Source organism: Rhamphochromis sp. 'chilingali' (genome assembly GCF_963969265.1).
Source record: "Rhamphochromis sp. 'chilingali' genome assembly, chromosome: 10".
Classification (NCBI taxonomy): Eukaryota; Metazoa; Chordata; class Actinopteri; order Cichliformes; family Cichlidae; genus Rhamphochromis; species Rhamphochromis sp. 'chilingali'.
In genome coordinates this window covers 7,028,663-7,045,075 of record NC_137937.1, presented here as the reverse complement: position 1 = coordinate 7,045,075, position 16,413 = coordinate 7,028,663, and the positions used below count along the sequence as shown (strand labels likewise).

The 16,413-nt window shown below is 39.2% G+C and overlaps 2 protein-coding genes across 2 annotated transcripts; one reads left to right on the top strand and one right to left on the bottom strand.

The window, feature by feature from the left end:
* Window positions 1–2,608: 2,608 nt before the first annotated feature.
* Window positions 2,609–8,173, bottom strand: LOC308403505 (ubiquitin-conjugating enzyme E2 G1-like). Its single transcript, XM_080892986.1, has 6 exons — window positions 7,989–8,173; window positions 5,335–5,437; window positions 5,134–5,231; window positions 4,793–4,971; window positions 4,574–4,681; window positions 2,609–4,494 (listed from the first exon to the last, which is right to left on the bottom strand). Exons 1-5 carry the CDS (start codon window positions 8,029–8,031, stop codon window positions 4,595–4,597), a joined length of 510 nt encoding a protein of 169 aa, XP_080749112.1. The 5' UTR covers window positions 8,032–8,173; the 3' UTR covers window positions 2,609–4,494; window positions 4,574–4,594.
* Window positions 8,174–10,393: 2,220 nt separating this feature from the next.
* On the top strand, window positions 10,394–16,282 carry anapc7 (anaphase promoting complex subunit 7). Its single transcript, XM_080895043.1, has 11 exons — window positions 10,394–10,609; window positions 11,072–11,258; window positions 11,828–11,947; window positions 13,185–13,296; window positions 13,470–13,623; window positions 13,716–13,858; window positions 13,996–14,113; window positions 14,202–14,398; window positions 14,487–14,711; window positions 14,869–15,019; window positions 15,113–16,282. The coding sequence occupies exons 1-11, from the start codon at window positions 10,509–10,511 to the stop codon at window positions 15,300–15,302; spliced, it is 1,698 nt and encodes a 565-aa protein (XP_080751169.1). The 5' UTR covers window positions 10,394–10,508; the 3' UTR covers window positions 15,303–16,282.
* Window positions 16,283–16,413: the final 131 nt, after the last annotated feature.

Here is a 16,413-nt window from a genome sequence, read left to right as displayed (position 1 = left end):
ACTGTAGATGCTTGCTATACTGTAGAGGTAGGGTGTGCGTCCTCCTGTAAAAGCTGGCTCCTGAGACAAGAACAGATGTGATTACACATGGCAGAAGGACAGTAAGGTCGTTATATATACGAGATGCCTTAAATATGCTTTAAATGAGAAAATCAAGTTCCTCTCCTGGCATGAATTAAACCCGTACAGAATGACTTCTATTCACCAGGGATTACATATTTAGAAAACACTCTTTGTGCCTTAAAAACTGGTAACTTTTACTTCACTTTGTATGTGGGTTTTAGCCCTCCATCGCATGCCTGCATTCTGCCACCATGCTCCCTCTGCAGCTAAAAGCAAACCAGACCCCACTCACTCACTAGTTCTCCCGTTACATGGAGGGAGGGAGAGTGGCTGTCCCCACTGCAGCAATGTGTGTTTTAGGTGTGTGTGCTCTAACCCTAACCCCAGTGCTTTTCTGTAAAAAGGAACACAATGTAAAACATATTAAGATGATACTGTATTGCAACAAAAGCTTTCCAGCAAATATTACTTGTTGTCAGCTCAGGTCATATCTTCACCTGTGCCTGCTCTGCTAAAGAAACTAGCTGGCCTTTCAATTGAAGAAACTATCAAACAGCTAATAAAAATCTGTCACTACTGTCAAATGAGTCAAGTTCTCGGTGGATTTAAATTTATCAGTTTAGTTTCTTAGGTTTGTTACTTTAGAAAAACTCACAACTAACATATAGTAATAAATATCATTTTAGGGGCAGTTTTAACCTTTTTTCGAAAGTGCAACACTGATAGATAGGAAAGAGGTGGAGGGAGAGTGAGCATAGTGAACGACATGTAGTAAAGGATCGCAAAAAGAAAAAACACCATATTTTTTCCCCTGGAGAGGTTCTTTAGCCCTTGATGGTCAAAAAAAACAAAAAAAAAACCCAAACCCAAAAGCTACCTGTTCCAGCTTTGTGAGGTTACCTGTAAGAAAGGGGCAGACATCATAGATTTTGGAGGATGTATCGTTTTCAAGTGTTGGCCGCCTGCAGGCATCTTTGTGTGTTGTCCTCTGTAGATTTCTCTCACCTGCTGACCAGGTAGACATTCAAAGCCTACCAAAAAGCAACATGTCAGGAAAAAATGCTGTGTTTATGACAGGAAATTGTCTGAAGTCCTCTGTACACAATGGTATTATAAAGTCAAATATGAAGCCATCTGTCAGGCAGCTTAAGATTGGCTGGAGTCCTGAAACAGGCTTGTGATCCCAAGCATGTGACAAAATAGTCAAAGTCCAGACCTTAAACTGACTGAGATGATATGGTGAGATCCCCACAAATCTCAATGAACTAAAGCAAAGTCGTAAAGAGTGCAGAGAAGCTGTAAAATTCCTCCACAATGATATGGGACACTTAAATCCTACAGAAATCATGACTTCGGGTTACTGCTCCTAAAGGAGCAAGCTATTGAATCGTGGGTTTTCACAGTACACCCCCATTACACGTCCTGTGAAAGCTCTTCATGACTGTATGCCATGACATGTGCCATCGAAATGTTATTTCTTTTAGTGGGTTTAATACTGTGTTTGACTGATGTATACATGTATTTGGACAATGACACGTTTTTTTGTAAATATTCCAGTTTAATTTAAAATCTACTGTAATCAAGATATGGCTGATTTAAGAGGTTTAACTAAAGTGTCACTTTATTAAAAGGCACAAAAACCAAAAGTTAGAAAGCAAAGAGATAAGCGGTGTTAAAAGAAATGAACAAACTAGTCTAACACTAGTAAGTTAAGGATAAATTGTAAAAACTATTTTTGAACAGGACAAATAGCAAAAATTAAAGGTTTAAAGTTAATTAACAAATGTTGGTTAGGCTAAATTTGTGGATAAAGTGTAAAACATTTTAGCCAAGCTAAAAGATGAAATGTCAAATGGATGAACGGATGAAAACAAAAGTGAGAAAAATGACATTAAAAGAACAAAATTACCACAAGTAGTTCAACAGCATTAAATTACATCCAGATGTTTATGGCATCTGGATGTTAGAAGCTATGTTGGCAGCTCATCAACTACATACAAACCTCTGATTTATGCACTCTCTATTAAACATTTAATAAAATAATAATAATAATTTAAAAAAAATCGCTAACAAAAGGTTCATGTCCAGCTGGTAAATAAGAAAAATCTAACTCACCACCCGTGCATCTCCTCTTAGGGCCTGCAGATCTAAAAACAACAAATTACAAGTCTCACTGTGAAACTTCATAAATCCATCAGTTATGTTAATTCACCGAGGATGTCAGGACCTCCGTGTAAGCGTTACCTCATGTGACCACTTCCATTTCTGAACAAGTTTTCTTTTTTCAGGTTCTCAGCAAATGTAACCCGCTTCCTCATCCTCAGTTATACACACAGCAGTATTTCCTGTCCTATATCGGAGAGGTTGCTGGCATCTTTGTCCGCTCGGCACATGTTGCAGCCAGCAGAGCCTATTATTGTGTAACGAAGCCAGCCCTGAAACGCGAGAGTTCCCACTGGGTTCCAATTACAGAGCAGAGGTCTAATATACTTGAACCCAGAGTGTGTCCTCATGAAAAATGTAAAACACAACATTACAAAGCACTCTGTTTACACACTTTATTGAGCATCATGTCCAATATACATTGCATTGACACAAAATGGGGAAAAAAACAACAACAAAAATGAAAAACAAACAAAAAAATAAACAAAAACAAAAAGAATGGCGTTAGGGTGGATTACCTGGACACACCATTTTCAGAGCGTATTGCTTAATGACATTTCAAACGCACCGAATCTGTGCAAATACAGTGAACACCGGTCAGAGGAGGTCATGGTAGGTTAGAAAATTCTGACTTTAAAAGGTAATGTCAACAGCAGTTATGTGATAATCAAGTCTACAGAAATCTACCAACTGTACACATCACATTCACCCAGAATGCACTACCAATGGTATCCTACTGAAACTCACCCCAACTCCCTCAAACCTGATTGCATGCGCCAAAAGATGGTTATAGCTATGTTTCAGTGTCAGTCACAGATCAATACGTTATACAGAGTTCACGTCATCATGGCTTAATATTCAGCAACAACATCATCAATGAGGTGAACAAAAGCCAGTGGTTTCCAGACTCCACCCAAACACAACCTTTTAGTGTTTTTTTAAAATAAAGCCTAAATGGGGGATCGCCTTCAGCCCCCACTTGCTTACACTTTACTAAGCGGCGAGTTAAGTCTCTGTGAAGGATCACAACCCAGATTTAGTAATCGAGTGAAGGTGATAAATTCTAATGAAGTATGTACCGATCAGAACTCAAGATGTTCACAGAAGAGCACTATCCCACAAACTAGCCAAAGTCCTGAAGAGTCTAAGCCCGCGAGTGAATATGAAGCACTAATTGGAAGCCAAATGTGCCACGACAAAACAAGGTAAGAATAACTAGCCTAACTCTACTAAGGAGCCTTTAAAATCCCCCGTATTCCCCAACAGATTAAGAACTCAACCATAAACCTGGTCAAATATGCTATCCGTTTAAATTGAGGTAAGCGCAGATGCCAGTTAATCAGTCCACATGCAGAATAATCACAGCTTAGGCTATTTTCACAGTCTGGATTTGCTTGTCCGTGATTTTCAATAACTTCAACTAAGTGATCATTATCAGACTTCTTTGTTGACGGCGGAGCATTAAGTTTATCTTACTGATTGCTAATCGAGATCCCACTAAAGTTTGATCCTGAGAAGTTGGCACCAACCTCCTGTTACCATTAGCTATGCTTGTCTGAGTCTAAAAATAATAAAACAATAACTCTCAAGGTGCTGCGTAAGCCGTTCCATTTGCATCCATAGCTTAAAACGATACATAACAGAGCTGTTTGAGGGGATCATGCAGGTTGAGAGTCATGGTTTTGAAACTCTTACATGTACTGACACTTGAAGAAAATGCTAACAGAAGGCTTTTTCTCAGAAAATGTGAATACCATAAAAAGTTCTCAACCTGTCCCTCTGAACGAGACGGGGCGAACTGTGAAGCCGACGAAAGGCAACGGTGATTCAATGACAAAATAATCGCATCTACGGACAGAGCTGATGTTGGGCTGTCGTTAATCTATCTCAGTATGAAGCAGGGAGGACAAGTGATGACCTAATGACAACAGGCTTTCATTTTGTTTTACACAATCTTGACCACTAAATTGCATAAGAAACCTGGTATAAAGTAGAAACTGTTCAGCAGCAGATAAAAAAAGGAAGTTAATTTACAGTAGTGACATATTTTACATCATTATTTTTTCTCAAAATAAATTAAATTAAATATACAATTCCAGGTAAGAAACAGGATAATTTTGCTGGTAGGTTTCTCAAATTGGTTCGTCTGGCGGAAAATGACAACCGTTCACAAAAACGTGGTTGAAGCCAACCAACTCCTTTGACTGGCAAAACAAGGGGTGCAAAAGCCTTTTGCTGAATCTTTCCCTCTGAAGGCATTTCCTTTAACTGCAATAAAGAATGAAGTTATTACTTACAGAAGCAAGGTATTCCATGCAAATCTTACTCAGCAGGTCAGTTTGCTTACCCTGGAATTTACAGCTGACTCCTAATCGTATGCCATCTCTTGACTTTTTCTTACACAGCGAGCCACCTTCCTCTTAAATTCTCCATTAGGGTCCTCCCTCCACTCTTTCTGTAGGAAAGGAGAACCAGATTCTTTTACTCACACTTTCTCAAATTACCTAAGCTGCTCAAATAAAAAGGTGGGACTTCCAGCATTTGAAGAATGACATAAATAACTCACCGCAGCATCCACATTAGCTGGTGAGTCGCTGTTGGGGTCTGCGAGCATGGAGATAACACTAATCATGATTGTCTCTACCGTGTGGATCGGAAGCCAGCGTTCTTCGGGCTTTTCATAACCAAACTTATCTTCTCCTGGCTCATGCAGAATTGAGATGCAAACATCGCCGTTCTTTGCAACTGTGGAGACGAATTTCACACATTTTTTGATTACACTTTCAAGTCAGTCGCACGGATCTGTTCAGTAAAAGAGAGTTTATAAATCTATTTATATGCAGGGATCAAGTGATGGCAAAGAAGACTATGTGAGTAAAAGGATCAAAGGGTAAGAAGCGGGTTTACCGTTTGGGTGCCAGATTTCAGTTATGAACCTCATCTTCGGCGGCCGTAGTGGATAATCATAGGGAAAGGTTAGGTATGCTTTGAAAAACCCTCCTTCACTGCAGTGAGAAATACAGGGGGAAAAAGGACAAACACTTGTCAAATGACTGAATTAAATCATCCTTTGTGTTTCTGAATATGTCAACCAAAGACCTTACTTACAAAAGGGTATCTTGTGGACCAATGATCACAACTTCCCATTTATATATGTCATCATCATCTATCAGACCAGCTGAAAAGCCCTCCACGGGGTTCTTATTGAGCTCTGGGAAAAACAGAGGCACAACGTGTATTTTATTCAGTAGCAAAGTGAAAACAGAACTGTAGTACAGAAAGGCCTATCACTAGAAATAGAAGAGAAGTCAACATCCACGGTGTTAACATATTTTGTTGACAGACCCCTACTCTTACTACGTGTTATAAAAGTATCTCTGGATATTCAGAATTTTGGTATCATAACAATCAGTTAAGCTGACATCAACAGTACACAAGTAAAAGAGACTGGGGGTAAAAAAGCGGTAGCAGCTTAATAGAAAACATAAGCTGACATGATGCAGCTGACAAGGTAACCAAGCTCTGGTTTTTCACTTAGGTCAACAAACTTGAGTAAATAAAACCCAGCAGAAATAAACTATTATGACAAACTCATGGCACATAATTTCAGAGGAAAATAAATCTGTGTTGGAGTCCCAGACACTGATTTGGTGGATATCATGTAAACCGCAAGCTCTTTACCCATGTTTTGTTTACTGATGCTGACACACTTCACTGTGGGAAGTATCTGACATCTGTGAATTCACAAAGAGCAGGTGACTAAAAATGAATCAGCAACAAGTACTATATACACTCAACTGAGCTAACTGAATTTTCCCGAGCCACTGAGAAACCGACCCACACAAGGCATCACGATGAATATCTCAGTTTTTCAATATGGCATGTGCTTGAAGCACTCTTTTAACCTTGGTCTTATAGGAAATAGATCAATCTTACACTCTGGTTCCATGGGAGCAGTCTGTTGCTAAGGACTGAAGAAACAGAAAAATTACTTTCCACATCCATTCATTTTAAAGCCTTAATTATACTTTGTGTCTGTAAGCATGCTAGAGTCCTGCCAATTTTTTGTAACAGCGTGGACGTCCACAGAAAATCTACAATACAATGCACCAACAACACATACAGCCCACAGAAAGGACTTGATGAAGTCTTCGAAAAATATAACAGGAATAATTACTTGACCACTGACCTGTGGTTTTCCTCATTTGATGTCATATAATATAATATATATTCATAATAAAGATGACCAAATTATGTCAGCATATGTACAAGGGTTCACACTGATTTAAATGCTCCGTTTCAGACAGTTGTCTTTGGCTTTTTTTTGGGGGGGGGGGGGGGGGGGGGGGGGTTTAATAACTCTTAGCTCTGTGTTATGTCATTGAGAGGTGATAATATGGCCCTAATATGGCTAAACAAATAAAATGAATACAAACATGGGAACTATGGGAAGACAATAGATGAACCTTTACTTTGCAGTTGAGCAAAAACTGAAAATCCATAAATTTTCATTTGAACAACCTGTTTACAGAATCTAATCGTGATGTCCAAAAATAATGAAGATTGCTGATATGAATCACTGACTTGAAAAGAAAAACTGCATCAAACACTGTCAATGATTCATTCCCCACACACAGAGTAACTAATATTTGTATGTGATGGTCAGCTGGTGCAAAATCCCAAATCACTTGTGTAACTGGATGCTGTCATGTTAATACGGCATGCTATATACAAACATACATAGCACTTGTGTTTGTCATGTGCTGAAACTGAACTCACAAAATGTGTTACTTTAGCTAAATGGACCAGTTTGACTGCAGTGTATTAACACTGAATTAATATAATTTACATGATTAAGACTGCACGATGTTGTTTTTTAGTGATCCACGACAGATTTCATCACCTGATCTTGAATGCTGCATTAAGTTCTTTTACCCTATCCTATCGGGTAAATTATAATTGAATTACAGCATTAAAGTCATTAAATGAAAAGCTGCACCTCATATAGCAAAGTGTTGACTGAGGTATTGGTTTACTTTTAAAAGATGAGAACTGAAGGAACTGGACAGTCACGCAGCTGCAAACCAAACTTTATACCACGGGTTTTAAAGACTCGTGAGATCCATGTGTCATTTACAGGGCACAACAGCAATAAAATCAACTATGTCTCTGCAAAGACTTCAAAAGGAGAACGATAAGAGTTTCAGCATTGAGGGCTTGAATACTAATATAGATTGCCTCCCGCGTTAGACTCTGGGCCATATTTGATATCAGAAACGTTAGATTGTATCTTAAATGGCTATATTATGGATTTGTAATTTCAATCAAGCGGTTACTAATGTATTGGTATATAGATCTATGAAATCCTTGCGGTGCACAGCGCTACCATTAACAATGCTAAAGTGTTTAGAGCAGATGAGTGTCTGGTTGATTATTCCTTTGTTCCGTTAGCTAACTAATGCCCAACTTGCTAGCAAATGCTAGCTAGACTGGTCCTGCAATGTGTTGTTTGAGGTGTTTTTGAGCTCAGTATACTTCAAAATTATGTATTTATTCACAACACAGGTAAGCTATTCAAAGCTGCTTAGCCACACACTCAGCTAGACTGATAAAGGAACCCATTATGCTGTTCGGCTACCTTTCTGAGCTTACTTCTATTGCGTAAACACAGCTTTGCCAAGCCACAAAAAAAGCTAACGTTAGCTGCTAAGGTATAGAGCCTTTATGTCGGCTCTATTTGCTTAGTTTTACATTATTATTACCTGCCAGTTGTTTTCGAAGAAGCAATGCTGATTGTTCGGTCATGGTATGCCCGCGCAGTTGAAAAAAAGCACTCCGTGTAGACAAACACTTTACGAAGAGAAGAGCTAAACCCGAACAAACCGAGCTAAGATCTTAGTACTGCCCGTGCCTGCTGCTGATTTCCCTCTGTGTTTTGACACAAGCCTGAGCTGTACGCATGCGCGCCTGCGGTCGACTGTGTTTATGCGTGGCTTCAAAGCAACATTTGATCAAGACAAATCAACAAGCAACAAACTGGAAAACTGTATCAGTCTTGTACTGCAGCAAAATCAAAATTCAAAATTCGCCAATGCGTTCGTGGAGAGATGTGTAGAGTTGATTCAATAAGACTGTAGCGTAATGAGACTGGTAAATGTCGCAGAAGGTCGATTCTGTTCATCTGGACTTAGCGTTTTCAGTGGGAGAAACGTTTCGTCATCCATCCACTTCTTCTGTCTCAGTTGACTGCAGGATTCCCGAACCTTATAAACACTACAGTTGCACAATGACTGAAACCAGCCCACGGAATGAACAATGGGCTGTGAGGTCAATTCCTTGATCATTAATATGCAAATTGTCATGACCATTGATTGAAGCCCATTGATTAATAGCCATAAGTACCATTCGCAGAGAGTTGGGGAATGGCTGCAATCACAGCATTGTAAGATGGTGAAAGTACCCTTTAGGCCCCCTCCTCAGTTCAGAGATGATCTTTCTCTTTTCACGTAAATGGCCTTCTTGACTTCCGCTCAAGTGTTCCTCCCTGTCCAGGATGTGTACATCCTCATCATTGAAAGAGTGTCCACTGGCTCATAAATGTGTACCAACCCCACCCCCGACCAAATCACCATTTGGATTCCCCATCTGATGTCAGTTCTCAGGGAGACTATGATTGTTAGTGAGTGTTTTCTCTTTTCAAATAGCCACAGACACCTTTTTGTGATTATTTACACTGATTGATTGTTGTTTATTGTACAGTTTATTATCGTTATTGTTGTGTGGTTTGTAGCCTTACTGAAGTCTATTAGGTTGTGGTTTTGGCAGTCTCAGTCCAACCTAAATATTGGTTGGGGGAACCGATGTGCAAACTTTTTTTTTGATGAGCATCATTTAGACGTAGTGGCGGCTCATTGCCTGGATTAAGTCAGCAAAATTAGGTATGAGCATCTTTCAGCAAGTAACATTTGGCAGTTTAATGCAACTGAAATGCAACGTTACATTGTTATGTTCAATTAAAATTATCATAAAATTCACCCAGTTATCTCTGTTTCATGTTGTCCTTTCACTTGCCCTTTTTACACTCAACACGTGATCACACAAACAAGTGCAGTGCCTGAACAATTATAATGTAAAACATCACCTCAACACAACACCAAAGGTGTCCCAGTTTACCTGAGTTCACCCAAGTAACAATGCTTATTCAAGTCGTATCTTTATAGACAACTCTTAAGCAGGGGCACTTCAGAATATTTTTAAAAGGGTAGCCATATGGGGACCACTAAAATATTGGGGTAGCACACCAAAAACAAAATTTCCAGTTTTATTATGCTGTTGTCAATATAGGTTACTAGAAAAAGATGGCAGAGATGGATTTCCTGCTATTAAACTTGATTTCACTGAAAACAGGCACATATGAAAACCATATGTGTGGATTTCAAATAATATTTTGAAATCCACTACTGGAAAGTTAATAAGCTACCATGTGTACACATCTAAAAAAAAATCTGATGATATATTAAGCTCACAATCCTTACTAAATATGTGTATCACCATATGGGCCCCCAAACCTAGTATCAGCTGATCTTGTGCATTAAAGAGGACCTGTTATACTTGTTTCCAGCTCCATTAAGAGTTCAAAATAATCTTTATTTGTATTATAGTGGGGCTCACTGCTACCTTCATTATATTTCATCCACTATCTCAAAATTAGCATATAGGGTAGTCTGAAGCCTGAGTTTTTGACTCATATTTTAATATTAGATTAGCGATAATGTAAACTGTTTTAATATATTATAATTATATCATACACTTTTATTACAGAATTTTGAAATAGCGTGATTTGATAAAACACGACTGTTTAAGTCAATAGTTGAAACAAAAATTTCCAACTATTTTAAAAACTGCTGCAGCAAAAACAAACATGATGCATTCAAAGGTATCGCGACATGTGCGATTCGATAAATTTAGAATAATTAAATAAAGACGCCTTGGTCTGTAAAATATTTCGTAAAATGTAACTTCTCATCTAACGTCCCTAAGATAAAAGTAAAGTCGATAAAATACTTATTTTACTCAACATCAAAGATTTCACAGGCAGGTTTTTATTTCAAAGTTTTGAAAATATACGAGCTTTTGAAGAGCATTTAAACGCAGCACTATGCGGAAGGAAGGTCAGCCGTTGGACGTCTTATGCGTCAGATGCTAGCTAACATTAGCCGTTCCAGAGCCCAAACTTTTAACCTGAGCCGGAAACCTACAGCGAGCCCTTCAAATAATCCAAAATGAATGTAATAGATTATGTGCGGGATATGGCTGCAGCAGGCCTTTACTCTAATGTCCGGATTTTGAGTAGTTTGTTGCTGACGATGAGCAACAACAATCCGTAAGTCGTGTCTGAGCGGGAACCGTCTAATTCCCGAAGACTGCTTTTCCACACCAGTGGTAGCGATAGCCCCAACCTAACTAGTCAACATCAGCTAACATTATTATTTCTACCGAAGCTTTTCATTATCCACTCATTATTGGATAGTGTTTAAATGCGAGTGCAATTTAAATTATATACAGTACAGTGTGTGTACTCCTTCACGATATAGTCGCATCTACAAGCGTATGCGCTTAACAATGCTACTATGAAATAGCTTGAAATTTAACTAGTATTGTATTAGAAAACTTGTCGTTGTCTTACCCATTCATACTTTTGACACTTTAGAGTGACTGACTTAAAAACTGTAGCTATGTAGGACAATTTTTATGAGTTTTGCATTGATGTTTCTTCGTGTGTCATTCAGTTTTAATGGTTTTCCTCAGTCTGAGCACTTAATTGTTGGTGTGTTTTTAATGGAAGGGAGCTGTTCTCGCCGGCTCAGAAGTACCAGCTGCTGGTTTACCATGCTGATGCCATCTTCCATGACAAAGAGTATCGCAACGCTGCCTGCAAATACAGCATGGCTCTGCAACAGAAAAAGGTGCTCAGCAAAACATCAAAAGTTCGTACTTCAACTGGTGGAGCTGCTTCTAACATACAGGCACAGGTGTGTTTGACAATTTCCTGTAATCAAAAACAAACTGAAATCTATAATAGCATTTTGGTCACCTGTTGTTGTTTTTTTTATTATTCTTTATTTAAAATTTGATATAGAAATCTTTGGCTTGACTTGACACAGAATTGAACATTAGGTTTACTGATGCTGAACATCTCTCCCGAATTTTTGACTTTTTCCGTAGTAATTAAAGGTTGCCTTTCTGAAACATTTAATAACTACATTAGATAAAGTTTGACAGGAGTAATGTAGATCCTCATCAGCCACTAAAATTCTGGTAATGTGAGTCGTGACTTTACCTGTAGTTGTGATTTTTTTTTATTTTATTTTTTTTTAAATTTTGTTATACATAATGTTTACAAAATTTTGCGACACTAAAATCTCTTTTACTTTACTTTCACACAATGTAAATCTAAGCCTTTCATCCTTCCAGTGATTTAAGGCTTAAAATGCTTTAAATGTAAAGATGCTTTTACATGTCCTGCAGCACCATATGTATATCCAGAGAACAGGATGACTGGTTAGAATAATGTTCATCTACAATGAATGTTGTCTTTCAGAGTTTGCCTTCAGAGATTGAGGTAAAGTACAAAATAGCTGAGTGCTACACCATTCTGAAACTGGATAAAGACGCCATTGCAGTGCTCGATGGGATACCATCCAGACAGAGGACTCCGAAGGTACAGTCTGTTAACACAGTGACTGTCAATCACTGTTTACCTCATGCTTTAGTTTTATGTATTTATTTTTTATAGTAACTGATTAGACTAGTAACTGTGTGAATTCAAATAGCTGCTTTAGAACTAAATAATGAATGCACCTACAAGTTCAGGTTTTGTAACAATTCAGCAGTAGTTGTTTTAAAGTAAAATCACCTAAGTAAAAACTAGGAGTATGAAATCTGTTAATTGGAAATGGTGTGACAGTTGCAGTTTGAAGTCAAAGACTGGTCTACAGTCAAAATACGACTGAAATAAATCTTAACAAACTTTACGAAAATTGGTTCACTGATGCTAAAATTTGTTAGTTGGTTGGTTTTCATGATATTCTAGGGCAGTGGTTCCCAAACTTCTTTTGCTGGGCCCCCCTTTGTTTTACAAGAAAAACCTTCGCGCTATCAATACATTTTTCAAAAAGTGCTTCTCTGTGCAAAATGGGTTCAGAAACATAAACAACTGTGGGATACTGTTTGTCCGTGATTTGAAGTGGGGGAACAAATTACGGCGGGATCAGCCTGATATTATTTGTATCCCACTGTAACTTTACTGTATAAAGAGCTAACATCTCCAAAATTTCAGGAGTAGTTAGTCATTACAAGAAGCGTTTGTGAACTAAAAATCAAGAATGTGGGATACTGTTTGTCCGGGATTTGGAGAGCCCAGCGCGTGCTCCCGACACAGGGAAAACTAATTCTGTCGCAGAGACCTACCTTGGCACTTGTGCAGGTGAAGCCAAAGGGAAGATATGCTTCACCATATTTTCTAGTCTTTGGCATGGAAGGAAGTTGGTTTGGAAACATATTTGGCGACGCTTCATCTCCCGTCAAAAAACCTGTCCATTATGCTAGCAGTGTCCAAGCATTCTTTTTTTTTTTTTTTTCCCCTTTTCATACTGGGCCCCACACTTTGGGAACCTCTGTGCTAGGGTATCAGTTATAAGAACAGAAGTCATTAATTGAAATCAGAAATTACCTACATTGATTCTGACCCCTGAATTCTGGCAAATTTAGGCCCAAAGCAGTGTTGGATACTAGTTTTCAGATCTCCACTTTTCCTAAGTTATTCATCCAGTTTTGTTGAAATGGGGCTCATATGATATGGAACTGTATGAAGCTCTATTTAACCTTTTGAAACCAGTTCAAGTGCAGTAACTTGTATAAGGTGTAGTAATTACCTTTTGTATTCCTTCCTGCCTCAGATCAACATGATGCTAGCTAACCTGTACAGGAAAGCTGGACAGGAGCGATCTGCTGTGACGAGTTACAAAGAGGTCCTCAGACAGTGCCCTCTTGCCTTGGATGCAATCATTGGTACGCATGTTCACTGTAGACTCTGTAATCCCATAAGCAGCACTTCATCTGCTAAGATGTTTGTACCTGCAGTGCTCTCCTATGTCCATGCCACTTTAAAACAAACAAAAAAAACCCTTCTGCTTGGATTTAGCATCTCTTTTAAATAATTGAAAAATGTGTTTTTCCTTTAGGTCTTCTTTCTCTGTCAGTCAAAGGAGCCGAGGTGGCTTCCATGACTATGGATGCGATCCAGAGTATCCCCAACCTTGACTGGCTGTCTGTTTGGATCAAAGCGTACGCCTTCATACATGCAGGGGATAACCAGAGAGCTATTAATACCATTTGGTGAGCAAAGCAATAATGATTTGTACACAGTGAGTGAATATTGCGAGCCGTGTTTTGTGACAGTCTTAACTTCCTCCCTGAAACACTCTCAGCTCTTTGGAAAAGAAATCACTTTTGCGGGACAACGTGGACCTCCTGGTGAGCCTGGCAGATGTCTATTTCAGAGCAGGTGACACGAAAAATGCAATTCTCAAATTTGAACAAGCCCAGATGTTGGACCCTTACCTCATCAAAGGTGTGTTACAGGAGAGAACGTTTTGACTTACGCATGTATTTTGTAGTTGATGACAGTTTTAATATCAGAATCTGTGTGTCACACAAGTCTAAGTAGCCTTAATAAAGACAGATTTGGAAACATGTTTGCTTTTTCAGGTATGGATGTTTATGGCTACCTGATGGCCCGTGAGGGACACCTGGAGGATGTTGAAGTCTTGGGAGGTCGATTATTTAATATATCTGATCAGCACGCTGAACCGTGGGTGATCTCTGGGTGAGTAGTCTTACTTTTCTCAGACAAAATCTCTCTCATGTAGTTTCCGTGTTTTATATCATTAAACTTTTCAATGTGCGGTGTTCAGATGTCACAGTTTTTATAGCAAGCGTTACTCCCGGGCTCTCTACCTGGGAGCCAAGGCCATCCAGCTGAACAGCAATAGTGTTCAGGCACTGCTGCTGAAGGGTGCGGCACTGAGAAACATGGGCCGAGTTCAGGAAGCAATCATCCATTTCAGAGAGGCCATGCGTTTGGCACCCTGCCGCCTTGACTGCTATGAAGGTAGGCTTACTTTTAGCTTTTTTTCTTTCTTTTGGCTCTTCAGATTGTTTTTGTTTCGTTTGCAATAACAAAGTATTAATGACTCCAGGTTTAATTGACTGTTATCTGGCATCCAATGGGATTCGTGAGGCTATGGGAATGGCTAACAACATCTATAAGACTTTAGGAGCCAATGCACAGACTCTGACCATCCTCGCCACAGTGTGTCTGGAAGACCCAGTGACTCAGGAGAAAGCCAAAACCCTTTTAGACAAGGCACTGGCCCAGAGACCTGACTACACCAAGGCTGTGGTCAAGAAGGCTGAACTCCTCAGTACGTACAGCAAAAAAGACTCTTAAGTATTTCTGTTTTCCTCCTTTCCCCAATGATAAATAAATCTACAGTTTAATGACTTGAAGGGAGGAAAAAGAAGCTTCACATACAGATGAGATGAAATTGTTGCTTTTGCTTTTTTTTTTCTTGTTTGAAGGCCGGGAACAGAAATATGAAGAAGGGATCGCTCTCCTGCGGAACGCCTTGGCCAATCAAAGTGACTGTGTCCTGCACAGGATGCTGGGAGATTTCCTGGTGGCGGTCAATGATTACCAAGAAGCCATGGACCAGTACAGTATAGCATTAAGGTAAACACTGATTATTGATCCTGGGAAAATGCTGTCATAAAATCTAGTAAGTATTTTTTATGAATTTAACACTGTATGGTTTTCTGTCCTAAGCCTGGATCCCAATGACCAGAAATCATTAGAAGGCATGCAGAAGATGGAGAAGGAGGAGAGCCCCACAGACGCCACAGTGGAGCTGGATGGTGACGACATGGAAGGCAGCGGGGAGGACGGCGATCTTGAGGGCAGTGACAGTGAGGCGGCTCAGTGGGCCGATCAGGAACAGTGGTTTGGTATGCAGTGACTCCGGTCCACTGACAGACGCTCTGTCAGTATCACACGGCAGCCCACGGGAAGCCTTCAGCCATGAGGGCTGTCAGACGGAACAAGACGAAGGTTGTACTGCATGTTTAACCTCCGTGATCTCCGAGGTTATTGCCAACCTAAAGACGACAACACGGCTAAGACCTTAAATACAACAATTAATGCTTGCGCCCCTGGATGAACTGATGCTCAACTTTGCAGTACAGCTACAGGAAGCCGTCAGAACTTTTATTAAAATGCAGCTTGATGCAGAACTCCAGTCATTTTTTTTTCTTTTTTCTTTTTTGACCCCAATGCTGTTTCCCATCAGTCTGACAGTCTCAGCAGTGTCACTCTGAGGTCTGATGCATAGCATTATAAATCCAGGAATCACCCAAAGTTCTTATATTACCATGTCTATTTGTGCACCCTTCTTGCCTGCCAGCCAGTTCACAATACACCACAAAGACATTAAAAATAAAAAAGACTATTTATTTATTTATAGTGAGTCATGTTTCCTGCATTGAGAGGTTGTTCCCAGGAATGGAGGATGCAAGTAAATGAGCAGCTGAAGTTTGTTTAAAATTAGACGGTGATTCAGTAAACTGTGGTTTGAAGTTTAAAAAAAAAAATGACTGGAGTTACTATGACTTGTGTAATATTTTTATTTTGGGACACGTTTACCACAAAGGAGGCAGTGGGTGGGTGTTGAAGTGTCACAATAAAGGTCACACATATACCAGAAGTGACATTGAATTTCTGCTGCTCTTTAAAATCTGTTGTATGAATTTTCTAAAACCTGTTTTTGTGTCATGTAATAGTTCAGCTTATTTGTGTGTGTGTGTTTGTGTCGTCCATTAGGTCTGCCTTCTGTATCAAAATAACATAACTTGGAATATTTTAGTTTATCATTTCAAAACAAAACTTTATAGTATTTTGTACATATTTTTAAAATGTATAATAAAATAATGAAACACCTGATGTGCACAGAGCTGTTTCTAAAGTCATCCCACTTGCTTATAAATTATCATCACCAGGTGATCAGTGTGTTCATTCTCTCTTCCATATCTCTGCTCAGTCAGAGGGTGAAGAAGCAAAAACAGCTCAACAGG

Coding starts and splice junctions, on each gene's coding strand:
- anapc7 (XM_080895043.1), top strand. CDS start 10,509: ATGAATGTAATAGATTATGTGCGGGATATGGCTGCAGCAGGCCTTTAC. Junction 10,610..11,071: donor ACGATGAGCAACAACAATCC/GTAAGTCGTGTC, acceptor TTTTAATGGAAG/GGAGCTGTTCTCGCCGGCTC. Junction 14,114..14,201: donor GAACCGTGGGTGATCTCTGG/GTGAGTAGTCTT, acceptor TGCGGTGTTCAG/ATGTCACAGTTTTTATAGCA.
- LOC308403505 (XM_080892986.1), bottom strand. CDS start 8,031: ATGACCGAACAATCAGCATTGCTTCTTCGAAAACAACTGGCAG. Junction 5,438..7,988: donor TCTTCGAAAACAACTGGCAG/GTAATAATAATG, acceptor TGTTTTTCCCAG/AGCTCAATAAGAACCCCGTG. Junction 5,232..5,334: donor GGTCCACAAGATACCCTTTT/GTAAGTAAGGTC, acceptor TTCTCACTGCAG/TGAAGGAGGGTTTTTCAAAG.